The 27,307-nt window shown below is 38.0% G+C and overlaps 3 protein-coding genes and 2 long non-coding RNA genes across 7 annotated transcripts in view; 1 reads left to right on the forward strand and 4 right to left on the reverse strand.

Moving 5' to 3' along the window:
* The window catches only part of LOC123971410 (cytoplasmic FMR1-interacting protein 1 homolog), a 1,205,200-nt gene that overhangs the window by 1,101,142 nt on the left and 76,751 nt on the right, over positions 1 to 27,307 (forward strand). The gene's annotated exons all lie outside the window — the stretch shown is intronic.
* Positions 29 to 2,655, reverse strand: sft2d2a (SFT2 domain containing 2a). Its single transcript, XM_046050326.1, has 9 exons — positions 2,593 to 2,655; positions 2,376 to 2,494; positions 2,204 to 2,293; positions 1,874 to 1,959; positions 1,614 to 1,695; positions 1,181 to 1,216; positions 1,028 to 1,086; positions 895 to 924; positions 29 to 787 (listed from the first exon to the last, which is right to left on the reverse strand). The coding sequence occupies exons 2-9, from the start codon at positions 2,439 to 2,441 to the stop codon at positions 748 to 750; spliced, it is 489 nt and encodes a 162-aa protein (XP_045906282.1). The 5' UTR covers positions 2,442 to 2,494; positions 2,593 to 2,655; the 3' UTR covers positions 29 to 747.
* tmem45a (transmembrane protein 45a) lies at positions 3,206 to 7,954 on the reverse strand. Of its 2 annotated transcripts, none has more exons than XM_046050315.1 (6): positions 7,818 to 7,954; positions 5,375 to 5,582; positions 5,057 to 5,269; positions 4,239 to 4,423; positions 4,018 to 4,160; positions 3,206 to 3,864 (listed from the first exon to the last, which is right to left on the reverse strand). In XM_046050315.1, the coding sequence occupies exons 2-6, from the start codon at positions 5,568 to 5,570 to the stop codon at positions 3,768 to 3,770; spliced, it is 834 nt and encodes a 277-aa protein (XP_045906271.1). In that variant the 5' UTR covers positions 5,571 to 5,582; positions 7,818 to 7,954; the 3' UTR covers positions 3,206 to 3,767. The 2 variants fall into 2 exon arrangements, with proteins under 2 accessions (XP_045906271.1, XP_045906269.1); XM_046050313.1 differs by having other exon boundaries at positions 7,749 to 7,927.
* LOC123971468 lies at positions 9,840 to 14,104 on the reverse strand. Its single transcript, XR_006825188.1, has 4 exons — positions 14,007 to 14,104; positions 11,702 to 11,800; positions 11,521 to 11,619; positions 9,840 to 11,386 (listed from the first exon to the last, which is right to left on the reverse strand). It is a non-coding gene; the product is annotated as an uncharacterized LOC123971468 (long non-coding RNA).
* On the reverse strand, positions 22,891 to 26,100 carry LOC123971471. 2 transcript variants are annotated; one of them, XR_006825192.1, is made up of 3 exons: positions 26,038 to 26,100; positions 23,140 to 23,268; positions 22,891 to 22,999 (listed from the first exon to the last, which is right to left on the reverse strand). It is a non-coding gene; the product is annotated as an uncharacterized LOC123971471 (long non-coding RNA). The 2 variants fall into 2 exon arrangements; XR_006825191.1 differs by lacking the exon at positions 26,038 to 26,100 and adding an exon at positions 25,103 to 25,365.

Consider the following 27,307-nt stretch of genomic DNA (forward strand, 5'->3'; position numbering starts at 1 on the left):
CCACCAGGAGTCTCTAACGTTGCTTGCTATGAGATAACGTTTCCTCATAGCTTAACTGTTAAAGACAATTAAAACCCTAACTCTTTAACTATGCTTCTGAATATAACTTCTGATAAACCAACCTTATGTGCAGACGTGTGTAAGACTACAATGACTCAAAAATTAGTCATTCAATGAATGTGTCTGCCACGTGCATTTTTAGTTAGTTAGTCCCTCAAATTAAACGGTTTAGTCTTTTGGACTGTTCCTCCAGGTCAAAAGCAACTGTCAGCCACCAAATATTACATTAAATAATGAATGCAACTACATTTTAAAATAATGCATTTTTCATAAATCCATTTCAGGTCACACATGTCAATTTTAAGCCATCTGAAGCTTTCATGGTCAAGTGTTCAGGCTGTGCTGGGTTACATTTACTCTCCTCAGTGATGGAAATAATAAGGCTGTCGTGTGTTCAAAAAAAAACATTATACATATAACATTAATTTATTACAAATATCTAGACATATTACATATCAAGCCCACACTCATTTAAAATTGGTATAAGTAATCAACTACTTAAAATCAATCATCTCAATGAATGAATCATTAACAAGAAAAAGAAACATCTTTGGAGATAATGCATGTGTCTTGTTCACCCCTGAAGCAGATCCACGAGGCGGCTGTTTCAGTAGCTTCAGAGACCTGCCCCTTTAAAAAAACACTTCATCCAGCCGGACCCCTCCATACAAATACTTAGCCTCTGCCTCACTTCAAGCAGACTGCCACTACCTTCATTATTGCCTCCCTGGAAAGAAATTAACATAGATCAGATATCCAGATTGGGTGTGAATGACATTTTGATTCTGAACATTTCTGCAGCTGATTTAAATAAATGGTGCTTAAATGACAAACCTCACAAATGGGATGTATGACAGACTGTACCTACAAACAAAGCACATTTTATGTCACAAATGAGTAGTCATTTCAGACTGAAAACCTTTAATCAAACATCAGTTAAAATCCACCAAGAGAAATTGTGACTCACCAGGCAAATGACAAGACTTGCAAGATGACGAATAACAAAGCAAGTCCTATGTTCTTCCACTGTAGAGAGATCGGATTTAATCAACATTGGGTCATGTTCATAATAACTTGAAAGTGGCCATAACTCTTGTCTTTTTCTATTAAGCTCACTCACCCAGAAGGCTGCGCAGAGAGTCAACACAAGGCAAGTCTAGAGAAATGGATGGGACAAATGTGACTAACAAACTGGAGATATTGAGCATGCGGCTTGATGTTTGGCCATCGGCGTTTATTAAGATGCAGAGTTTCAGATTGTGGACTCAGATGCAGTGTGCCCAATTCAATGTAGAGGAATTTGAGCAGGTTTAAATCATTTACATTAAATTTTTCATATTTAACAATTGCCATGCGTGTGATTGTTCTTGAGAACAGTTCCTGGATAATTAAGGAAGATGTACACAAAGTTCTCAGCGTCCTATCCAGGTTAATGCTGTCCCATTTTTTCTTATTATCTACTATGTCCCTTTAGAAGTATCAGGGGAAACGAGGCTGCATGGGTATGTAACAGAGTAAAAAGAACAAATCAGCAATTAGGTTTGTTCACTCACGATCATTATTGTGGTGGCCAGCGCTCTTGTTTTATCACACATCCTTTTCAACTGCTTCATTGGCCCCATCAGAAACATGGTACTGTTGGGACAGGATCATAGAATAAAAACATATGTTTAATGTAAAAACTTTTAAAATCGTATTCAATATATGTTGCCTACATAAATGCTTACTACGAATTCCTCCTAAGAGTAAAACCATCACAATGTTGTCATCAGCTGCTTTAATCTGATTTGTTCTCATTGTTGTGGACACCGACCTTCCCAGGGTACATATGTTTCCAAAAGTGTAAAAAACTATGAAGAGAGTGATTCCAATCCTGGGGATGAAGAGCAAACACACTCCCTGCAAGACAAGACATAAAGACAGCTGAGTTTTGACCTCGTGGGCCACATATAAAGTGCCGGGTTTTCATCTCTAACCAGCAGCTGGCACTTTAAGGACAGGAGTGGTTGCCAAATGAATCAATCACACCTTTAACATTCCTCAGGACAAGAAGAACCAGTAAGGCCAATACAGCTCTTCCTTGTTGTGTTGAGCATGAAACAACAAAAAGGAGATTATTACAGAAATTATTAGGGATCCTTACCAAAATTGTGCACACGCCGCCCACCACGAAACAGGCGATGAATCCCTTCACACGTGTTCCCCAACCTAAAGTCGAGGCTTCGTTGACAGTCTGCAGCAACACAGTTTTATCACTTTACACGTCAATTGAGATCCAAGCTGCGTACAGGCTAAAGCTGGTGTTTAGTTTTTACCTCTAAAATGGTTCGGTCATCTCTGCGCGCCTCTTCACCACTTAAAACCGATTTTAATTTATCCATGGCTGAGGATCCCTTAAAAGTCGCCTCGGTTGCTGAAGAAATCTGATTGTTTCCTGGAGCGAGAGAGAGAAAATTTGCCGCTTTTGCCTCACATCTGCGTGGATGGACAACACCGTCACGTGGCTGCTGACAGAGCTGTCAGGTAGCTCACCTGGTGGATGACTTCAGGTTACTCATACCTGAGCGGAGGAGCAGCAGATAGATTTTCACTGACTGCCTCCCACCCCCAGTCAGGCGAATCAGTGTCAGCACAAAATGAAAAAGCTATAGGCCTATGTATAATGCTGAACTGATTAGTCATAATCAACCAGCAGAAAATCAATCAGAAACCATTTTTTATGATTTAATAGTCATTTTTAAGTCATAGTTAAGTCATTCTTTTAAATTTCAATGATTCGCTGTTTTTCTCTGTCTTGTGTGATAATTAACTAAATATCTTTGGATTCTGGACTGTTCATCAAATAAAATATATATCATACCTGTTCATCAATTAATGCAAAAAGACTTGGCAGTTTGACCATAATTGGCAGTTGATTAGCCATGTGAAACTATTTTTACCTCCTGCTGTGATGATTATGTGATGCATGTGTGATCATTTGGTGCAAAAACGATTTTACTAAAATAGTGAAAAATAGGAAACAACATTAATAGTGACACACTGTGTTTCGTAAAACTGACAAAAATCAAGTCCTTTCGGAGTCATATTTTGTTAAGATATTAAACTATTCTGAATAAATACTACAAAAAGAAGACATAAACAATAATGGCAACATAATATAATCTGTAATGATCTAAAATAGCAAACACTTTTAATAACATTCTTATTTTTTTAGCATTTGTATGACTCAACTTCATAACATTATGAAACAACAACAACAACAAACAAAAAAAGCCACGTACAATATTTTAAGACATGCTTTCAAGTAATATACAGTAGCCTATGATGTACTGGCAATTGTTTTCACCACGAGATGGCACTACTGAACACCAAAATGTCTGACAAGGAAAATTTGGAGTCAAAATGAAAATCATGCAATCCATAAATACATTATACTGCATGTGCAAATTAATAATGAAAAAAAGATATGACAGAGTATATGAAAAGTATGAGGCCACAGTAAAATAAATAGCAATGCACAATGAGAGTAAAGCTAAAAGGGGTTTATAGCTGATTAAATAAGGCAGAGGTAGAGATATATTTCAAAAGTGAAGCATCCAGAAACTATGTCCTTCTCCCATTTCTTTGTACTGTTGCTGGAGCTGCAACCAGCATATCCCTGATTCAACTGCAATATGCATGAGTCTTAAGGTGTGCAACAGTCCTCTTCATAAAATCTCATCTTCTGACTCTGGATCCCTCTCTCTGGGCTTCAGGAGTCCCATTTCCATCGGAGGAGTCCTCTTCAATCTGGAGCGAACCACACTACAAAGAAAGCCCAACAAACACCCCACGTAACATAATCTGTTGTTAGAGAGTGCAATTAAAGCCACTCAAGTTGTTATTCCCTGTGAGGATGAATCTGTAAGGTCAAAAAGCAGCAGCCAATGGTATGTCTGGTGTGGAGCAGGTTCTTACCAGCTGACGGTGCCATAGAGCACGCCCACAACCAGCATGGCGAAGGCGAGGTGCCAGGAGTAACACATGGTGATGAACATCATATTGTTATGATCCTTTAGGTCCCACTCAGGGCCACGGGGAGGGTAAAGCACAAAACCAATCTGTGGCCAAAGAGAAGGCAGTGTCAGGAGCTGTTTTGTCATAAACTTCTGCTTATAGACGCACACATTCAGATTTACCTGCCAGAACCAGCTTCCCTGCAGGAGAGTGAGGGCGCAGCGCAGCAGCTCCAGAATGATGTTACATCGGTGGAAGACCTCCAGTAAGGCAACAAGAGCACTGCCAAAGATGGCATAGAGAAGGAGCTGATGTACATGCACGTCCAGCATACTCCTGCCATGGAGATGGTAGAGGAAAAGAAATCCTGCAAAAACAAAACAGTCATCAAGGATAGGAGCGGTGGAGAAAAATACGTTTTCACCCATTAATCTCTTTTTAGTTAGATGCTGACAACTGTCAAATGGCATCTTGACTGCATTTTGTTTGTCATCCAGTTATAAGCATTCATGTGCAAAAAAATCTGTTAATAGTGAAAACGTGAAAAGTAGTTAGCAAGTGTGCAGATAAGGCTAAGATAAATTAGCTAAGAGTAATGTTTAAACAGTCAAAAAGAAGCTTAAATAATGATTATACAGTTCTAATAGTTACTAAATGTAATGGATAAACAAGTGAAAAAGTTTTGCTAAATTTATTTATAAACAGTTGGAATAGTTAGCTTAAACTGTTGAAATAGAAAATAAGTGATAAGTGATAAGTGATAAGTGATAAGTAATAATATGGTTAAAATGGTATGAACAGCATTGGCAAGGTTACTTTGGAAATGTAAAAGGTTACCGAAAATGTAATAGTAGTAGTAACTATTTCAATTACTTTATCAAAGTAATATAACTTATTACATTTAATTACTTTTTGATTACTTCTAAAATTAAAATTTCTAATGAACCCACCTCTTATAAAAAGTTTGGCAACTGGAAAATTCAAATGCCCCTTTCCTTACCTTCATTAAAGAAAGCAATAGCCATCATCAACCTATCCAGTGCCAGTGGAGCCGCCTCTGTGGTGTGGATGATCAGAGACACAGTCCCTGCCAGGCCAAAGAACAGATACATGGTGGCATGCTGCCAGTTCATCAGATCTTCCCAGTGTTTCTCCTCAAAGTCGTACAACTGGAGTTTTGGCCCATCTGCTAAAAACTGCTCTGCCAGCATCCCTGGGGAGCACAACGGAAGAATCCTGTAAGTGCCTATTTGTGTCATACTTTACTTACACAGTATGCATTAAAATGAGTAAAGTAAAGTGAATAAAAAGACTTTACCAACAAAAGAGAAGAAGAGCATGACAGAGCCTTCGATGATCTCCAGGCGGCGCTGTGAGGCTCTGCTGGTCAGCCGAGTGGAACCTATATTCTTGTTCCTGCGTGTGGCGTGCCAGAGTGAGTGCTTTCCTGTCCACCAGATCCCAGCTACCAGAAAAAAGCTTCCAGGTAGTGCATGGCCCTTGAAGCTTCCCATGACTCACGACACCTGAATGGCAGGAGGAAACAAATCTGTTAGCATCATTGCAGAGTAATAACGAAGGGAAGCCACGATTGCTGTCATTTCTTCTTGCAATGAAACAGAAAACAAGGAATTAGGGTTTTGTCCTCAATATTGCCCCTGTGTTACACTAGCAAGTAAAACATCCTAGTCTCCTTCAAATGCAGGCAGTAAATGGATAAAAACAAAGATAATTTCAACTCTTATACAATTCAGCATATATTTTATGTGTTTATACAAAGTGTTCCTCCACTAGCATGGGGATTTTTTGCTTCGGTATTCTCTCATTTCTGGTTACTTCCCTTCGTTCTCGTATGTTTTCCTGCTGATTTGATTGTTTCCACCTGTGTCCCATATTCACCCCCTTTTTTTATATTTAAGTCAGTGTTCTTCCAGCATAGTTAGTGTGTGTGCTGGCGACGGCTCTTCAGCTGACCTTGGTAGAAGTATACAGGGAAAGGAACCTGTTTGAGCATCATGAGGCCTGCACCTTTTTTAAACATGTGAATTTGTCTGCTTCACTGCATTATACAGAAAAGCAGTTTTTGGGTTATACAAATGCTCACTCTGTAACGGTACACTGATTGCATGTTGTCCTTGGTAATAATTAGCCATGGTTTCCTTGACAATTAAACCTGCGCCTGAATAATGTGCGCTGGTGTCTGTGAGTGCAGGAGGCTGTAAGCATCTGCTGTTTTCCCTTTCTTGTTTATTCTCTCAAGGGACCAAAACGTATGTCCAATAAAAGAAAAATGATCAAAAACAAACAGGCTTCCAAAAAAAAAGAGAAAAAAGAAATCAGTCATGTGCTGTGCTCTCTTTAATCCATTGTGTGCCTCCTCGTGATTTCACTGTAAATACAAAGTGACTTGAAAGAGAGAATAAGGTTTTAAACTGTTTTAAATGTACATAACTTCTGCTTTTACTGTAAAGCGTCTTTGAGTGTCCTGAAATGCGCTATAGAAATAAAATGTATTATTATTATTATTATAAAAGTGTTTGACTTCCATCCCCTTAGCAATAAATGATGCTTTGTAAAGTCTGAGAGCAAAGCAGTGAGATCAACAATGAGCAGGGAATAAAATAAGGTGCGTGGCTGTCCTCTCTTTGTGATGGAGGTGACAGACAATATTCTGCTCGGCAACAAAGGGAACCGTTTGAAGGAGGACACTCAATACAAACTCATTATTTTAGATGTTCAATGCACAGATCTGCATATGTGGCCCTTTGGCTGAGGAAAACACTTGAGTCACCATGGCAATCACTACCTCATGTCACTGGAGTACTGCTGGAAGACTCTTCAGTGGCTGATTTACCCATAATATCAACAACAACATCTGCGGCTTGTTTTCAGATGCAGTGGTTCCAACACTTTTCAGGATTTCAGTAAATAAATACACATTTTATTATGCTCATTGGTGGAAAGGTACTCAGTACATGCTCTCATGTATTGTTATAGTACAATTTTGGTGTATTTGTGTTACTTTTACTTAAAGCCACCTACTTCCTCCACCACTGATTACCTGTTTGTTTAATTTAATAATGAATTATGAAACCACCTACACACTCACACTGAGACAAAAAACTACATCATGTGTATATTTTTACAGTCATGCATACAGTCTTCACATTGTGGTGAGCTGTAGCCCTATTTTTCAATTTGTTGGTGACAGCATGGAGACCCTTCACGGAGGAACAGATTCAAGTTTAGGAACCACCAAATGCGCATCAATTGTTGAGGCTGTAGTTTTAAAACCAGCTGTACACTGAAAAACAAACTATTTTAAGGACATTCTTGACCTGTCACTTTGTTTTTTCTCTGTCAGAGCAGACAGAGGCTGTAAAGCGTGTGCATAGAGATTGTAAAGCCTACTAAACAGATAGAAACATAAGAGTCTAGCTCATTAAATGTCTTACCATGAGATAATTGAGCCAACAAGATTGTTGGGTGTAGAGATCAAGATTAGTTTTGTGGTTTAATGTGAACTGTGAGTCCAATGTAAGAGCTTCTTGATATATAGTGTAAAATAAACTATAGAGGTAGTTACTTTCTATATAAGAACAATGAGTGTATGTTAAATGCACTGTATAGTCAGTGAACAGTAGCCAACAATTCCTTTAGATTAGAAAGAAGAAACGAAGTGGGGGTCTTACCAAGTTTGTTTCTGTAGAAGAAAAGTTGTAAATTCAGCCAGAAAAATCAAAGAATCCTTATTTTCTTACCACACAAATATTTTTTTCCAGTGGCAAAGAAAGAAATATGCTCCTCAGTTACTCTTCAAGTAAACATCTGCTGTCTCCACCGAGTCCCAGCAGCCTCCAGACTAGACCTGTTTCACAACCCCTTTTGTCAATTTTTTCCCGATACTGAACAGTTTAGGTTTTAACCCCCCAATAAAGTATCCTATTGGATGGCAGAGGTGAGCTGGCGTCATCGGTCCGTGCTGTCATTGGCTTAAGTCCACGTCAGTCTCTGGTGTCCACGTGTGCACTTTCACTCCGCCTGCTCGTGCTCGGCACGGTCCCTCCCTGCTCGGAGGAAACCGCTACTTTCCATCCTGGCAGGGCAGGCCGAACCGGGACAAGACGCCCAGCACGTACGCTGCGGCGGGAAGACTTCCTTATCTTCTGGCTGGAGGTTTGGTTTGCTGTGTGCAATAGTAGTGTGGGAAATGGAGGCAAATTAGGACTTCTAGTGTTAATCAGGGTTTACAAACAACCAACAAAGTCAACATAAAATACATTAAGCTACCCACTGTTACAAAGAGTTTCTTTTTAATAAACACTATTTGAAACAATTTTAAGCCCATTCATATAGTTTAGTAGCTAGGCCGGCTGCTATCTGTTCAGGGTGTATGACTATTTATTTGTAAATTGTAAAACAGGAGGAAAAACTAACTATTCTGCAAGCAAAAGATGGGTTCCTTGGTTATGGGCTATACACCCTGTGTGGTAGTTACACCATCAGACATTTTTACTTTAAGCAAGTTATAAACATTTTCTGAAATTTCACATGATGTTAAAAAATGTTTCAAAGATTTCTCCACACAGCCATGAATAACATTCTGGGGAAGAAATGCTGAAACCTTTAATTATCATTTTAGTGGCCTGAGAGTAGTAAAATTTAAAGGCACCCTTTGAAGTTTTCGACCACTAATAGTGCTCTAGAGCAAAGTTTTTACGAGTGGATCCCCCGATTTGAGGATGCATATGTACAGTATATGCGCGAGCACTTGCGTGACGCAATACACATTCCTGCCATCAGGTTCATGCTATTCCATTGATCTACAGTGAGCAGAAAAAAAGAAGCAACGCACTAATAATGCGGGATGGTGATGGTGCTTTGGCGCAGTGAATCAGACACATGCCTTTGGTGTGAGAGACCCGGGTTCAAATCCCACTATGATTTATCCACCATTGTGTCCCTGAGCAAGACCTCTGATATGCATAGCAATTGTAAATCGCTTTGGATAAAAGTGTCAGCTAAAGGAATAAATGTAATGAGTATAAACTTTACAAGAAAACTCCTCAGTGCACCTTAAAATAAAATACTCAAACAGAATATTACATTTATAATATATAAAAAGTTTTCCTTACATTTCCGTAGGGAAATAGAACTGGACTATATTTACATCATCTGCTGTATACATTTTTCCATATTAAGAATTAAAATAACATATAGGACAAAATCAGAACAGAAAGTAACAATTAATCAAGAAACTGGATGTAGCAGCATCTGGACCACTTCTGATAGATATTACAATAGACACAGTAAGGACATTTTTTAAACACAGATGTTACAAAAAACATTTAAAATGACTGTGTTCCATTTAGTTTGGTGTGTCTGTGATAGGGCTTTGATCTTGTGCATGCTGACTTACTGGCACATCTAGATGGAATAGAGCCATCACTAGTATTATTAGTTACGCCTGTGCTTTACCTGCTAAGCCGAAAATGTCTGCCTTGAGAAAGATCTATAATGCTGTTGCCATTGTTATTATGAGAGTTGGATAGATTGAATACGTGTTATTATTGGACTTGTTACAGGCTGCAGGGCATAATGAAATTTAAATTATATATTCAGACACACATAAGTGTATGTCTGTTGAAAGAAAACCACATTAAGCATAATAAGCAAGGGGGTGTCACTTCAGTGTGTTTTTATTGAAGAGTGCAAGACCACAATGGTGAGAAACAGTGCTGTGTGTCACCAGTTTGTTCTCGGGGGAAGCAGTGAATGCAAGCTGGCTTTACAAAGCTTTTCTTTATTTTTGGAAAAATCCTTTAAGATGTAAGACATCAACCAATGTTTCATATGTCCTGTATGAAAGAAAACCCAGAAAACAAATTTTCAACTCTCAGAGAGGACAGTAAATATAACTTGGTTACAATGTCTTTTCCCCTTTAAAGAGATAAAAATAACTTGGAAGTCTCACAGTTATAATTAGGCCTATTCTAATCATCTGTGCTGCAGAGTGCACACAGATAAATGTTGGTTGAACATAAATCCAAGCAAGACCACACCAGATTACCAGGAGTTATGAATTAATATCACATGAAATAATAATAATGTAGTGATGTACATCCGATACATGGAAAGACAAGTATTTGTCAGTCCCTAGAAATAAAATCACATTCATATCACTTATTTTTATGGATAAATATGCAGACAGTCTGACTTTTAGCACATGCTGTAAAGTCTCATTTGGCAGTGCAAGATACACACCAGCAGGGAAGACATTCAATTAGACCTCACACGTGAAATATGTCACATCAACAACAGCATAGATAAGGCAGGAGGATGGCGCGGATGGAAAATGAGACACGACAGTTTCAGGAGAGGGATTCACAGAGTAAAGATTATTAACACGGGCATAAAAGATTATTAACACGGGCATAAAAGATTATTAACACGGGCAGATAGGTGCACTCACTCACTTTCAGATTAGCAAAGTCATCCAGAAGCCGCAAGTATTACTATTTCTGTCCATGTCACAAGATTTAATCCTGTCATCAACATGGACTGAGTACACAATACATACAAACTGACCACAATAAGTATGCACAATATGCAAATACTCAATATACAGTACCATTGACACTCTGAAGTTAGTGTGTAACTTTAACTTTGTTATTTTCAGACAAAGGAGTGTAAAAAATGGTTTAAGTCATAAAAAATCTGTTTCAAGATATTTATTTTTCAAAAGTAAAGAGAAATCTCAGAAACCAAAATAAAAAAATTCTCCTTTTTATGTACTACTATGAAGCAAATGTTTTATACATCTCATTTATAAAAGTGGTAGAGCTAATATGTAGAGTCACATATTCATCAAAAAAAGTTTAATTTTATTCTAACTTTTAAAATGCTTTAACAATTGTGAATTACAATTTATGGATCTTCCTAAATAAAGAGTTATGAAGACTCCAAAGCTGACATAGCAATGGGGTCCACAGGGGGCCGTTTTACAGGTTCAGGTCAGGCACAGTCACGGCCCTGAGATTAAATCACTTGAACATCACACCATAAATGCAGTAAATGTTCAGGAGAGTATCCTGATGTCTGGCCCATGGGTGCAAATCCTCAATTTTTCCACCTATGAGTCACCTCTTCCCATTGAATGATATCAGCGATGTCTCCGCAGGGAAAGTTGTCGACGGAATGTGTGATGCTCCTTCTCCGTGGAGATTGGCCCGTCCGCCGACTTCCTCCTCTAATCCGAGATCCTCCTCACCTGACAAGCCGCTGCTTCACTGCCACTGCGGGGCCGACACTGCTCCGACCTCCGAAGCGCCTTCAGCACCCACCAAACGGAGACATCATGATCAGAACGGGTAAGTGTCAAGTCCTCAGACCAGGAGGAAGCTGTTTTAGTGCTCCATGCTTCCACAGAGATAAGTTTCAGGTGTAGGCAGATTGTTTTCATACCTTGCACATCATGCATATCCTGGAATTAGCTGCTTTCATGCACCAAGGATCTGATAGCCTATCTGACATGCTGCGATTGGAGTGAATGAGTGAAGAATCCTTTGCAGTGGGAAGGTCGGGGAAGTTTAAACACAGTGAACAGGAGACATGCAATGCGTCTGGCTTATGAAAGATGTTTTACCTCTTTGTGGAAGCGGTGTGTACAGTGAAGCTCTTGAACTGCCCCTCCACTCTTCTGCATGTCCTCATGACAGATCAGGCACAGCCTGTCATCATCATTCTGTAAAAGAAAGAATCAGAAGCTACAATAGTACAGTCACCTAATTAAGTATTTATCTGGTTTGTTTTACATTGCAATATGTAAAATTTTAAAATACCCAAATGCAGACTACAGGAGCAGACTACAACGGACAGTCAGGATTGCAGAAAAGATCATCGGTGCCAACCTGCCCTCCATTCAGGACTTACACATTTCCCGAGTCAGGAAAGGGGCACGGAACATCACTGCAGATCCATCTCACCTGTTCCAACTTCTGGTGGGCGCTACAGAGCACTGTCCGCCAAAACCAACAAACTTTTTTTACTAGTTACCACTTATTATTTATTCATCATTCTCTATTTCAGTGCTGTTCATACTGTTCATATATTATATATTGTATATACCATATACCAAACCCACCTACCTCAAGTTCATAAAACCTGCATAATACTCCAGCATCCTTTGCACTATGCTCCATCGCCCTGTGTACATGTACATATATGTATATGTGTACCTGTATATCACATCCACCTCTGACATATACATAATGATAATACTAATTTTACTCCTGCATCTTTTGCACTCTGCTCACGGCACTATTTGTCAATATGTCTATATTGTTTTTGTTTCTGTTTATAGTGTGTATATTGGTGTTCTCTATACTGTAGCCTGTGTTTGATTTTATTATTGTGTTATTGTATTATTGTATGAGTAAGCACATCGTGAGCAATGTACAATCCTGAGTCAAATTCCTCATATGTGTACACATACCTGGCAAATAAAGCTGATTCTGATGTTAAAAACAATTCAGAGTGACAGCCTTTGTGCCGAGATGATGACTGTGTCGTAACAGTAAGGATTAATTAAAGTGTACTCCAACAATATAGTATTACACTTAATAAAGTGTGGGTCCAAGAGAAGCAGCAGAGGATGAGATATCCTGATATTTAGTCTATAGTTTTGGTCAGGATCCCAAGCACTGGAACCTATATTTCTCACAGTGAAACTATAATAGCAGCTTTTATTTACAGCCTCCCTTTCTAGTAAACGCCCACCTCTTTTCCCACTTTGTAATGCAGATTTTCTTTAAGATATTTGGAGTCTCCAAGCCAAAGTTGAGATATGTGTAAAATCACCTTTAAGAACAAGACAAAGCTTAGTCGTCTGAGGCGTATTGTGTCATGTATTTGAGTTTGTAATCAGTGTCTAAAGAGATTACAGTACATGCAGTATCTGTCTCCTTATGGATTCATAGTTGGGTCATTTGGCTTGTTCCTCCTCTGGATCAAATTATCTGTGTTGGCAGAGGCAGGCACTGGCTTTCATGTTAGAAAAAGACTAAAATTTTCAGCCAAGCTGCAGCCATCAGTGCTTTGTTTGACACCACCAAGAGGCCGATCCATATGAGCATGTGTCGCCATTTCTCTATTCACCTGCTTTTGTTTCACATAACCTGACAGTTAACTCAGGGGATTGTCTTTGGTTCCCAAGGAATACAACTAAAGACCTCCAAATGTAAACAAGTGCAGCTCTAATCATACATGATTCCATCCATGATGTACAGTGTACTCCATCCCACTCTAAAAAATAAAACATTGGATCAACAAAAAAATATATGTTAACGTTTTCCACTAGAATTGTTAAGTTAAGACTGCTGGCAGAATTACATTAATTCAAAGCAATGTTTTGAGTATGGTGAATGACCTTTTAGGCCCCAATAAAACACATTTCTAAGTAACATGAACTTAATAATTGTCAACATGAATGCAAGTATTTAAGTTGATCCAACATAATGTACAACATTTATCCAACATAAATAAAGTTAGGTGAAGAAGCTTTTTGGCCACAATAAAACACATTTCTAAGTAACATGAACTTAATAATTAAGTTGATCTCTGCAGGTGGCTAACTGGCTAACATAGCTACTTGTAGTTTATAAACGTAGCTAGCCTACATGCTAACCGGAGCGGTGGCTAATGGGTAATCCCATATTATGTTTTCCCTGGCTACCTGGCCACCTATTACTTACTCCCGCATTTAAGCCTACTCAATCAGTGACAGGGTACAGCTACTCGCTAATTTTACCTCAGCGCACAGACTGTACTATCAACACTGCTCAAATTTCAGAGTAAGGACTTCTAGATTTCGGTATTCAGTTACAGTAGGCTCTCACCAACAGGATCCTGAGCGAATGCAAATATGTGTAATTAAGCATAAAATTACTTACCATTCACCATGTTACACTTTAATGAGTTTCAGCTGTGGCCCTGTGGTCACTTGTCTGGCTTTGAACATGCCCGCACATGAAGGAGAGGGGAACTGTGGGCCGTTTACACGTCATCAAATTGTATTTTACATTAACAGAATTTAAAATTAAATTATTTTTTGATTAACTGAAAATGTTAAACTCTGACAAGTCATGATAGTATATTGAATCAATAGGCATAATTTGTGTGTCATCCAAGCTCAATAAACTAACAATTACAAGTAAAAAGTCTAACAGTATTTCAGAAGTTGATTTTTTATTTCACAACAATATATGTATTTAAGTAATGACTAAAGGTCATTAGTGCATGATGTAAAATTTTAATGGTGAGTCTGCACAAATGTTCAGAACTATCAACATGACAAAAACTTTATGTTCACTTGATACAAAAAGTCATCCCTTGTAAGTTGTTTTGTGTTAAGTCAGCAATTTTTCATTTTTGAGTTAGTTTTACAACAATATTTAAAGCAGATACAGCCTAATTAGTTAAAGGTCAGTTAACAACAAACAGATTGTGCACTTATTTTGAAAGTGGAATTAACTGAAAAAATGGTTGGAAAAATATGTACTCAATGTTTTTATTTTCATATGACAAGTAGTCACTTTCTTGTTCAATAAAATGAAAGATTTGTGTTCATTTAACATAACATAAACACATTATTACATGTGTTACAGCAGTGTTGAGTACAACTTCCTTTCCTTTCTGTGTGTAACTTAAAAGTATCTGAGTAAAAACAAAGCCTGAATGTGTGTTGAAATGTATACGTTGGTACAATGGGAATATCTTCTAAATCTTTAGCAATTTAGGGTCAGTAAGGAATCTTTTTTTATTTATTGTTGACAACAACAAACAACACAACCTGTTTGCCTTGGTAAAATAATGCTTTTGTACAGTATATACAGTATATACAGTATATACATTAGATAAGTAAACCATGTCTTTATTCTTTAAATTGGTGAGTACAATCCAGGTGTTGCAAAACATAATTTGGGGATAACTCATTGATCAGGCCTTCCTGTGAAAGCACTACTCTCACGCTGGGCTCGAGTATCAACATTATAAGCAAGGTTCTCTGTGGCCTTATATATAGGAATAGCAGGGATTAATTGGCATGTCTGGCCCCTCAATTCATGTCCATTTGATCTGGTTGTCTCTACCAGGACAGAAAGAGATTTAATGGATGTTGTGTAACTAATAAATAAAATAAATAAAATCACAGTATGAACAATCAGGTTGACCATATTATAGCCAGTTGAAAACAATAACAATATGGATCCAATAGGATGTCACTGTCAGTAAGAGAAGAGCTGATTGTGATAAAAAGTAACATATAAGCATACAGACGAGGACAAATTCAAGGAAACAGATACATCAAATGCAGATGCTTGGTACACCTGGGCTAACTGAATGGTTTGGTGAGGATAAATATTATGTGAATAAAATGCTACGGCCTTCACAGTCACCAGATCTCAACCCACCTGTGGAAGATTTTGGAGCAACGTGTAAGACAATGCTTGCCACCAGCATCTCCATAGGACCAGATGATATCATATGAACTTTCATCTACAGATCTATTTAGTAATATTTGCGACTGTCTCTGATGGTGTATGTCCGATTATAATTTCTGACTATGTTTGTGTTTCTTTCTATCTGTACTTCAGAATGCAGGAAAGGGGTTAATGCTCAAAATGTGCACCGTACAGTTGCTTTTATTGCATATAAATCATCTAACCTGTTTTGTTATTGGGCTCAAGACTGAGTGTAATGTTCATTGATAAAAGCTCTGGTTATAAATACAGGATTTGCAGAGAAATGTCATTTTTACAACGTTTAAACAGAGTTGCACTTCCTCTGTAGATATAAAGATTTAAAACATTTATATTTCTAGTTACATATACATACTCGGTGTATAAAGTAGGTCTATTCCTATTTCTAGTAGGTTATTTCACGTTTTTACAGCAGCATGTTCTTGTGACGGCCCTGCCTAGTTGGGTTGTTTAACTGTGTGGTGTTGGGCAGTTTACTGTTCTCCTTTTGTCCCTGAAGGTATCAGCGCCCATAAACCAGATTGGGAGCACCTGGGCCAGACGCTGTGGAAGGATAAATACTCTGGCGCTTTTGCTCTTGAGCTCTCTCTCTGATCTGGTCCCACTCCTGCCAGCAGCAGCAGCAGCAGCAGCAGCAGCAGCAGCAGCAGCAGCAGCAGCAGCAGCAGCAGCAGCAGCAGCAGCAGCAGCAGCAGCAGCAGCAGCAGCAGCAGCAGCAGCAGCACACCTTTGTTTTGTTACATTATGTTTGTTACCACTCCTCAACACCCAAGCTCCGTACTTATCACTCATCCACATCTACATCACTGATGTCACTGACTAACACACTCTACATTGTTGATTATTAGTTTAGTTGTTTAAGTTGTTACAATAAATATGTTTACTTTTGGCAATCCTCCGTGTCCTCTCCGCATTTGTCATGGCCTTTGAGCCGGGTTATGACATATGGGTCTGGGTATCTCTGGATAATCTGTAATTCGTAGTTTCTATTATTTAATTCATGTTTTAGTTTCGTAACATATTTATATGCCTTCTTGCTATGTGTGAGCTCAACCAGCAGAGATCACTCAAGCATACTTAAACACACAACGTCACTTTTACAAATCTACAAAACGTCACTATTTCAAAGTCATGTACATACTATATGTATATATAAATATATATATCCTTCAAGTATATTTATTATTCTGACCAACTATGCTGTGTAACTTCATCATAAAAACACCAACATAAAAAGGCTGTTATGGTTTGGACTGATAGAAACAGGTCAGGAATCAGAAGGGCTGTGGCTGTAGCCTACAAGCATACTTAAACATGTGCAAGCAGTTAAAACACATACTGTATCTTTGAGTGTAATTGTAAGTTGTAAATGTATGTAAGCAAAGAATAGATGAAGAATGGAAATAAATGTTTTAATTTCAGCTATCACACAAAATTCAAACACACTGCAGTAATAAGTTTCCTTCATAGTCTTTAGTCCTTGCTCGTGAACTCACCCATCCAGCTAATACAATATTTGTATAGGGTTGTTTTTTCTGTGGGATATGAGAAGCAGTTCATAAGAGATAAGCCTACACATAGCCAATGCTGTGCATGTAATTTAGTGCAGCTAAGTATCTGTCAACTCCCATGCATGTTGAGGGTCAAAACTCTTCCAAAACAAATCTGTAGAGTTGTATACTTTTTTATTTTCCTTTGCAATTTTGCCAGTGTAATATACTTATTATGTTAGTAATAGTAACGAGAAACCAAATAACCGTTTTTGGTGTCAGAATCAAAAAACGAAAAACCAATTAAAAACGACCCGTTTTTTCGTTTTTGGCGATTCATTTTATTGTTATTCCTTTTTGAACAAAGAATGAAGAGAGTCTGTGAATTTCAGTCAATTCGTTTTTTGTTATGAACCAAAAACAGAAGTCACATGGTCTATTTCTTTTTTGGAAGCGAAAGCACCCGGTAAAACCTTCACAATAAAAGTAGCCCATGTGTACCATGTAGTTAGAAAGGTGATTTTAGACTAAAACTAAACTATAATAACGTTTTTTAGTAAAACTAAACTAAAACTGGCAGTGAAAAAAACACTTTAGTTATCTGAAATAAAAAATAATAACTCTGGCTGTTTGGGAGAATTAAACATTTGTAAGACCATTGGTGACCTGTAACTTCTTCCAAAACAAATCTGTAGAGTTGTATAATTTTTTATTTTCCTTTACAATTTTGCCAGTGTAATATACTTATTATGTTAGTTAAGTAGATTAAGTATTTTTAAATAAGCCTGTAGTTCTCATTAGTTATGTAGGCCTACTTGTGTGTGAAACCTGCTAGTTAGTTAGCTTTAGTTAGCTAGCTAGTGAGTCATAAAGCATCTCCTCTGGCTCTGGGATCTTTTACTGCCTCTTTTGGGTTTAATTCTGTTTGATGAACCACCAGGGAAAGGCCGTGTTCTATACTGTTCATAACCATGTAAAGTAAAATAAAATGTTAAGTTGAGTCATTTAGTTTTTCTCCTGGTACTCATCTCAGGACCTCCCAGAGTTTCCCCAATGCCTGGAGGATGTGAGCCTGTGCAGGGTTTAAGGACTGATGATAGTAGCAAGGCTGGCCCCAGTCACCTACTATCACCATCCATCCATCCATCCATCCATCATCAACTGCTTATCCTGTGTACAGGGTCGCGGGGAACAATCATTCACTCTTCAAATAAATGCTGGACTGGCAGGACAAAGCAGAACACCACTCCTTCCTCCAGCACAATAAAAGGGCCCTGTTGTCACTTTCAGATATTTACATCGTGATTTATGGTAACCACACCTTGTAAATTTGGCACTTTTTTTGTGGATAAGGATGATGTCAACTTATGTCTTTTAATACACGTGTCATATACAGTAGGCTTTTATGTACAACAGTACAGTGAAGCAGGGCTCTGCATTGCAACTCTTTCACTCGCATATATGCCCTTAAATGATTTACAAGCACAGTGTGTGAGTGAAGACTAAAACCTACTGTAAATGTTGTTATAATGTTAATGATATATTATACTAGTAGTCATTTATACTAGTTCCTCCAACAGGTTGTGGTTAGAGCCTCTGCAGTGGACAGATGTAGATTTAGCCAGAGCAAGGATGTCATTGTGCCGATACAGCCTCCTCCTGAGAGCAACACATTCCCCTTGTGGTGTTTTACTGAATTTATTGATATACTTTAAATAATGTTCACTAATCTTGTTTACATAAAGTGTGGCGTGGGTTGTGTGTGCATGTGGCAAAATCAGTTAAAAAGCTTTAACATTTGTAGGCCCATGTCGAGTGTTCAGATCCAATGGTCTTCATTTCCATAGGCCTCCACTAGTTTTCACATCATAAAATTGTCATTGCACACAAGGAGAAGGAGCTCAAGCATATTATAAATATGTATATAATAAAAACATTATAAATTAATTCTGTGCTACTTGAACATATCAGCCTCCAAGAAACAGATACGATGACCAAGTAAACAGCAGATTTCCCCCCAATACTCAAGTTTTGTCTGTAATTCCTTTAAATACATCCAATGCAATACAAAAAGACCCCGTGACCCTGTACGCAGGATAAGCGGTTGACGATGGATGGATGGCAATACAAAAAGAGACATGCTTTAAAAACAATTATTTTCTTTTAACGTTGAAAGCCTCAAGTATCAGGCTACACATGTGAGATGTTGTCTGTAAAGAGGGTGCAGGTGATTGGTATTAAAGGTGGGTGACCCGGGTAGGGTGGACAGGTTGGAGCTGTGTGTAGTACAGGTCACCCATGTATTTCAATATCCTTATGCACAAAGGCAGAGCCACAATTACAAGGTGTCGTTTACCATATTTCATGATCTAAAAATCCTAAAGTGACAACAGGGCCCTTTTATGGTGCTGGAGGAAGAAGTGGTGTGCTTCTTTGTCCTGCCAGCATTTTTTATGCTATTCATAGGCTCACATCACCAGTAGGGGTGGGAATCACCACTTTTTCAGTCCTCTATATGGTCCTGTTAAGTTTTCTTGGACTAAAAAAGCAATAGATTTTATTATTCTAGTACCAAAAAGTTAAAAGTCCCACCTGCAATTTATATAATAAAATATCGATACTTGGCGTCCGTGTATTGATATAGTATTGCTACGGCAAATATTACGATACTATACTGTATCGATTTTTCCCCCCACCCCTAATCACAAGTCTTGGGACTCAATTTCACTTTTATTTTACTTTACACATATTCAAGTGCATAGCTTTCCCTGATGGCTCATCAAACAGAATTAAACACAAGAAAGGCAGTAAAAGACTTGAAAGCCTCAGAGTCAGAGATCATTTTTGATTCACATGAATGCTCACCAGGTTTCACACATAAGTAGGCCTACAGAACTAATGAGAACAACAGGCTGGATTAAACAGTATAGAACACGGCCTTTCCCTGGTGGTTCATCAAACAGAACTAAACCTAAAAAAGGCAGTAAAAGATCCCAGAGCCAGAGGAGATGCTTTATGACTCACATTAATGCTAGCAGGTTTCACACATAAGTACGCCTACATAACTAATGATAACTACAGGCTTATTTAAAAATATTTAATCTGCTTAACTAACATAAGTATATTACACTGGCAAAATTGCAAAGGAAAATAAAAAAGTATACAACTCTACAGATATGTTTTGGAAAAGTTTTGTTTTGATACAGAAGGGGTAGCAGTGGATGGTGGAAGCTGAGAGTTTTTAGCAGCTATAGTGCCATAGAAAGAGAAGCTGGAAGGCAGGTGAAGTTCTGCACACCCTTCAAACTCAGTGATTAGCTTCCTTTGGTAGCAGTGCCAGCCTTTTCTTTGATATAAACACAAGTCAAAAGGTCAAAACCTTGTTGCCTGTTGGCGCCACAGAAGGGGTTAGAATGACCTCTGCTGGTTGAGCTCACACATAGCAAGAAGGCCTATAAATATGTTATGAAACTAACAGATGAATTAAATAATAGAAACTTTAAAAAAAATAGGCTAACTGCTGTCCTAAGCTACATATAACATTAGTTAGATTGTCTTAATCTGAAGTTACAGGTCACCAATGGTCTTACAAATGTTTAATTCTCCCTAACAGCCTCAATAAAGGAGAGGGGAAAAGCCCAAAAGCATAATACCACCTCTTTAACTTACAGGATTTGCACATCCCTCTGATTCACTGGGAGAGTAGTGGCTATATACCTTCTGATCCCAACTGTGGTGTCCATGTCCAAGAGTGCGATTGCCCACTGAGGCCTGAGGACCTGGCTGGACTTCGTGGTGCTGTGGACCCAATGGGACCCTCAACATGCATGGGAGTTGACAGATACTTAGCTGCACAGCATTGGCTATGTGTAGGCTTATCTCTATGAACTGCTTCTCATATCCCACAGAAAAAACAACCCTATATAAATATTGTGTTAGCTGGAATACACTGGCAAAATTGCAAAGGAAAATAAAAAAGTATACAACTCTACAGATTTGTTTTGGAAGAGTTTTGACCCTCAACATGCATGGGAGTTGACAGATACTTAGCTGCACTAAATTACATGCACAGCATTGGCTATGTGTAGGCTTATCTCTATGAACTGCTTCTCATATCCCACAGAAAAAACAACCCTATACAAATATTGTATTAGCTGGATGGGTGAGTTCACGAGCAAGGACTAAAGACTATGAAGGAAACTTATTACTGCAGTGTGTTTGAATTTTGTGTGATAGCTGAAATTAAAACATTTATTTCCATTCTTCATCTATTCTTTGCTTACATACATTTACAACTTACAATTACACTCAAAGATACAGTATGTGTTTTAAGTGCTTGCACATGTTTAAGTATGCTTGTAGGCTACAGCCACAGCCCTTCTGATTCCTGACCTCTTTCTATCAGTCTAAACCATAACAGCCTTTTTATGTTGGTGTTTTTATGATGAAGTTACACAGCATAGTTGGTCAGAAGGATAAATATACTTGAATATATATTTATATATACATATAGTATGTACATGACTTTGAAATAGTGACATTTTGTAGATTTGTAAAAGTGACGTTGTCATGACGACAGATGGCAATAAAGTCAGTCCCTCTAATTCTCACATTCAAAGTTTAAACTGGTACATTCTTTGTTCAACTTTATTATACTCTGAGATATCCATTCAAGTATTAATTTTAAGGCACATAACAGAACTTTGACTTGATTATTATCAGTGACCTTTTACAACATTTCTTATTTTCTTCAAACTGACAAAACTTTACCTTCACCAAATCCAGTCTAGTACATCAGTGACTTTGACTCCATTAACTGTCTTTGAGATTTTCAGCAAAGAATGGGACATAGCAGTCAAGGGAGAGCACAGAACATGGCCAAGAGAGGACTCTAATCTCGCCTTGACAGCAACTTTCAGCCAGCATGCACTTTTATACTTCAAGCTTTTTTTTGTCTTTAAAAAAAAGTTTCAAAAGTTTTTAATTATATAGTTATGTTTTGAGAATCCTTCATGGGCTTCGAGCCCATAAACATTTGATACTTGAATCAATGTAAAGCTTCAATTTAAAGGAAACCAGAAAATTAAGAGACCTCCTGAATTTAGAACTTGTTCCTCATAGAACACAAAAAAGGCTGCCATCTACTGACTATTTATGTCACAACCTACACACTTTCTAAACATGCATGGTTGATGTTGTGCAGTGTGCCCTAACAATGGTTTGCAGCAGAACTCATAGACTTCATATTAGTCCAAACCCACAATCATTAGTTGCAGTGCAACCTTACAGATGATCACAGAACTGTTCATAACTGGTGTAGTGACCAGGCAAGCGCAGGATGTGGAAACAGGTGGATGATCTTGGATGGTCTGCCTGCACAACTTCCACTTGCATGTCCTGCATGGGCAGCTACCAGCCCACCCAGAATTTCACTAACTGCTTCAGTTTGTCTTCAGTCACTGGAATGGAGGTCAATAATTACACACCAATGGAAGAGAGGAGAACAAATATTAATCAATGAAATTGTGATTTTGAGACTCAGTTTGCAATACAGATGCATTGTACACTTTACATGAATGTAAACATGTCAGGTGATGCCACAAAAAACCCCATGGTATATTGCGATTATAACATGGATGTTGCAGTCACAAAAAAAATAAAAAACAATAAAAAAATACAATACATATTACCAGTCAGAGGTTTGGACACACCTGATTGTCCAAACCTCATATTGTAATAAATTATTACTTTCAACATCTTCTATAATGAACAGGTGGATCCACAAGAGAGCACAAAAACAAATATATCTGTCTCCACAAACTGCCATAGGTAGCCAGCAATTCTGCATTGGTTTGCAACAGGGCATTCATCATCATCATCCTTTTCCCCTTCTACCGGCCAGATGATGTCTAGAATCTATACGTCACATTTGACGAATGTGAATGAATTGAAAACACTACAAAAGCAAAATAACATCATTTGAGGGATGCTTTGCTGATTTTAAGCCACCATTAGTCATATTTGTGTGGACAATGTGTTCAGATGAAATAGAATACCTGAGCAGTGCATTCAGCCATTGATTGACGTGGAAAAAACACTGGTACTACATCTGGTCTGTCCTCCAACAGTAGCCATAATATTCTTGTAATCCCTGCCTCAGCTTTTTTATTTGTTACGAGGTTCACCTACATATATTATAGATATTAGAGAGAGTTGTTAATTATTTCAAGGTGTAAGGATATACAAAAATATAGAAGCACGTTTTTTGTAAAACATCCCAAATGTGCATATGCACCTAGGATGGCTTAAAAATCATAATTAGCTAGTAAAATATTGTACATTTCAGAAACAGATATATAACAGTTGCAAGTTTAACAGTTGATGAATATAAATCCTACCAAAACAGAGCAATCCCTTTCCTAATGTATTTAAAGGTTCAGTGTAAGTCTTAGTGACATCTAGTGGTGAGGGTTCCGAATTGCACCCCCTATCAAGCAAGTTGTATAGCTATGGTGCCTGAGACAGGACAAAGCTGTGGTCTGTGAGAGAAGAGATTGCCAGTCAAGAAATGAGATTTCTTTAGACAGATATATTAAGAAATTATGTAACACCAAATGTTTTTCTGAATATTATTGTTACTTGTTCATTAATAAACAACAGCCACATGAAGAAATTAAGTGCTACATGATGTCTTACACTCCTGTAATACATTATTTTTCATATTGGGAGGGTTGCCTCATCTGGACTAACATACCAAAGAAAATGAAGAAATTCTCAAAAACTATCACATCTAGTGCATCAAGTATGACCACTGACAGATACCAGGACAATGTAAGCCTCACTGTTTCTGCACCACAGCCCCATTATAAACCACATAATACATGAAGTTTACGAATGCGTTGTCAGGTGAGGATTAAGGCTCCTCTGGCTTTGCTTAATTAGATAAGCATGCAAATATTACCAAAACGGTTTTTTTTTAAATACAACAGAAACACAAAGTAGTACTGACAGCCATCATTTCAGCTTGTTTTAAAATGGTGAAACGTTTTTAATGGGCATTTAGCATTAATTGAAAGTACAAATTACACATTTGTGTGCACAGTGGGGAAGCAATATCCAAAAAAAACATGCTTCTTTTTAATCTTTAATGCAAATTTGGAAAGTATTTATTATTGGTCACTTGATAGGCAAACGGTCTTGTTATCACCATTAGCAGTAAAATGAAATTCATGTTTTCTGCCAGGGCAGTAAGATGTGAAGTTTAGCTGCTGATCTGAGCTTTGATGCTGGAAGCTGCGGTTTTATTGCCAATTAGTGATCAGCTGATTGTCATGAACATAACAGAGCACTGTAGAGAGAGAGAGAGTTTTATTTTATTTTTTTTAACACACACACGCTTACTGTTTTATTTATTTATTTTTAATATATTTTTTAAACACAAACAAACACACATGCTTACTGTTTTATTTATTTATTTTATTTTATTTTAATTTTTAACATAGGCTTTGATTACTTTACAGTTTAATTACTTGCTTAATGAAATGTATGGGGTTGATCTTGTTGTTCTTATGTTGTATGTATCATGCTTTGGCAATGTTGTTGTAACACATTCATGCCAATAAAGCTAATTTTAATTGAATTGAATTGAATTGAGTGTAACTACATGAAGTTTACATCACAAGCCAAAGCACAGCGCTGGAGAATAAACCAATCCAACTAGCATTACATATTTTTCTACCAGTGCAGTAAAAGTTTAGCTGGCTGATGCTTCCATGCTCTAAGCTAACATTATGGTTTTATTGCCAGTTAACCTTACTGAACAGCTGATTGTCTCCCTAAGGTAACCAGCAGAGCCAAACCACAGGCTGGAGAATAAGTAGGCGCCAAGAAATTAATCCATATTTCCCACCACTGACAGGGGAAACATGTCAAGTCTCTCATGATTATGGCCAGCTAATTGCTAAAGCTATCAAACAACAGCTTTCTTTTGCATCCCTAAAGTCTGACAAACTTATTTACCTGTGCCGCAGAAAACAGACAACTTCAGCACCGCTTTGAAAACATCTGTCCCATATTATAGCCTTCCTTCCGGAAAATCCAAAGCATCTGTGATTTCGGCCTTCGGCCGTCAGCTGTCAGTATCTGTCCCAACTGGTCTGGCTTCATGGTATAAAGATCCACATGCTGTTGGCTCTCCTGCTAAATAACACCTGTGCTCCTTCATTTGTCCAAATGTCACTTCCCTTCTAATAAACGAGAAGACTACTCAGACTGTTTATTACTATTATTATTATTTCCTTTGTACATATTCAATGTTATGTTAGTGATAGGCGTCTACACTACCCGAATTATACAAGCAGAAGAAGAACGCCCTGATGACGAAACACGCTCTGTGGCACTGTTTGTCCTTGTCGGCTATGGTAGAAACATGAGGACAAAATACAGCAACCTGCATTGGAGGGTGTGCCCGTGGTTATGTAGATAATAATGTCTCATTCTATGGTAATAAAAACATAATGGTTCATTATGTAAGGTCTTTATACAGCATTGAAAACAGAGTTATGGATCTTATATTACATTTCTGTCAATAGAGCCTCAGAAATATTACACACTGAACCTTTAAGTGTTGTCTGCCATGTTTGTAGTCGGCAAACTATCAGCTCTTGGAAGCTGTTAAGGTTGGACCATTTCAAAAGTTTATTGGTCTGATGTCTGTGCAGTAACTTACTGCTCAGAACGCTGATTTCCATTTATTTGGTTTATATTTATCAAGATTATTCACTTAAGTGAGCAGTTTTTGAGCAAAACATTTCCAAAATAACTGGAAAACCAGGTAATTATTCACCTTATTATGGCAAGGAAGACTTCCTTTAATTAGTCTAACATAGGTTCTAAATTGTTGTAGCTCTCAGTTTCAAGTCAGACTCCCTCTAGAAACACTAACGTTACTTTACCTCTTAACATTCCAACGTCAGGTCCTCGCGGCAGCTTTCGGTATGTGCACACACACAGTTGATATGTTAACTTCATATGATCTCTGACTATGCCAGATACTGTTGTAAATTTTCACATCAATAAAAATAAAAAAATAAGATCTACCAGAAAAAAAGCACATCTGCGTCGAGCTACTGGTGATGCAGCAGCAGCCGCCTGCCGCCAAGGGGCGGTGCTGTTTTAGAAAAAATACATACACTTAGAAAAACCTGTGTAAAATAGTAATTTTTCATGGTATTGGTATGAAATGTAAACTAGGACTAGGTAATGCTTTATACTGTGGTCCTACTGTGCTTTCCAGCTAATAAGTCTCAGCTTTAGTTGTCTGCATGTACTTGTTAGCAAGCATTTTCAAGCAGAAATGAAAAATATATTAGTTGTAGTGTGTTTAAACTCACTTTAAAATCATTCTGACTTTTGGGTTAGACACTCCAGAGTGTTCTCTTTCAGAGAAGCCCAAAACCATGCATATACTCCAAATGGTTCAAGAACTACATTCAATTTACTTTGGATATGCCTTGAATAGGCGTTTAGCATGAATTTTACAGGAATGTTAAGAGGTTAAAGAAAGATTTAACTATCTAGATTTGTTTGAATTAATACAGATGAGACAAATACTAAGGAACTCCCCCTAATGGTGGCATTTAGTCATCTTTTATTTGGATCAAAGAGTCCATATTCCAGTTCACTTTAAGAAACTTGAGTGTTTAATTTATTGATTAGTTTATGCAATTACCATTCAGGATTTTAATAAGAGAGACAGTTAGCCTAGGTCGGCGCGGTGGTGCAGTGATTAGCTCTGTCGCCTCACAGCAAGAAGGTCATGGGTTCTGTGTGGAGTTTTTATGTTCTCCCCGTGTCTGCGTGGGTTCTCTCCGGGTGCTCCGGCTTCCTCCCACCATCCAAAGACATGCAGGCTAGGTTAATTGGTGTCACCAAAATTGTCCTTCGGTGTGGATGTGAGTGTGAGTAGTTGTTTGTCTATGTGTGGCCCTGTGATGGACTGGCAACCTGTCCAGGGTGTACCCTGCCTTTCGCCTGATGTATGATGGGATTGGCTCCAGCCCCCCGCGACCCTGTATGCAGGATAAGCGGTTGACGATGGATGCTCACAAGGGCAACTGTTCGTTAAATGCATGTAATCCATGAGTTTTCTCCAATTTGCTCAATCACAAAACACCATCAGTATTAGATCTTGCATCAACCTGACTAACTGTTCAAACAGGTAAA

This window comes from Micropterus dolomieu, linkage group LG05, assembly GCF_021292245.1.
Source record: "Micropterus dolomieu isolate WLL.071019.BEF.003 ecotype Adirondacks linkage group LG05, ASM2129224v1, whole genome shotgun sequence".
Lineage (NCBI taxonomy): Eukaryota > Metazoa > Chordata > Actinopteri > Centrarchiformes > Centrarchidae > Micropterus > Micropterus dolomieu.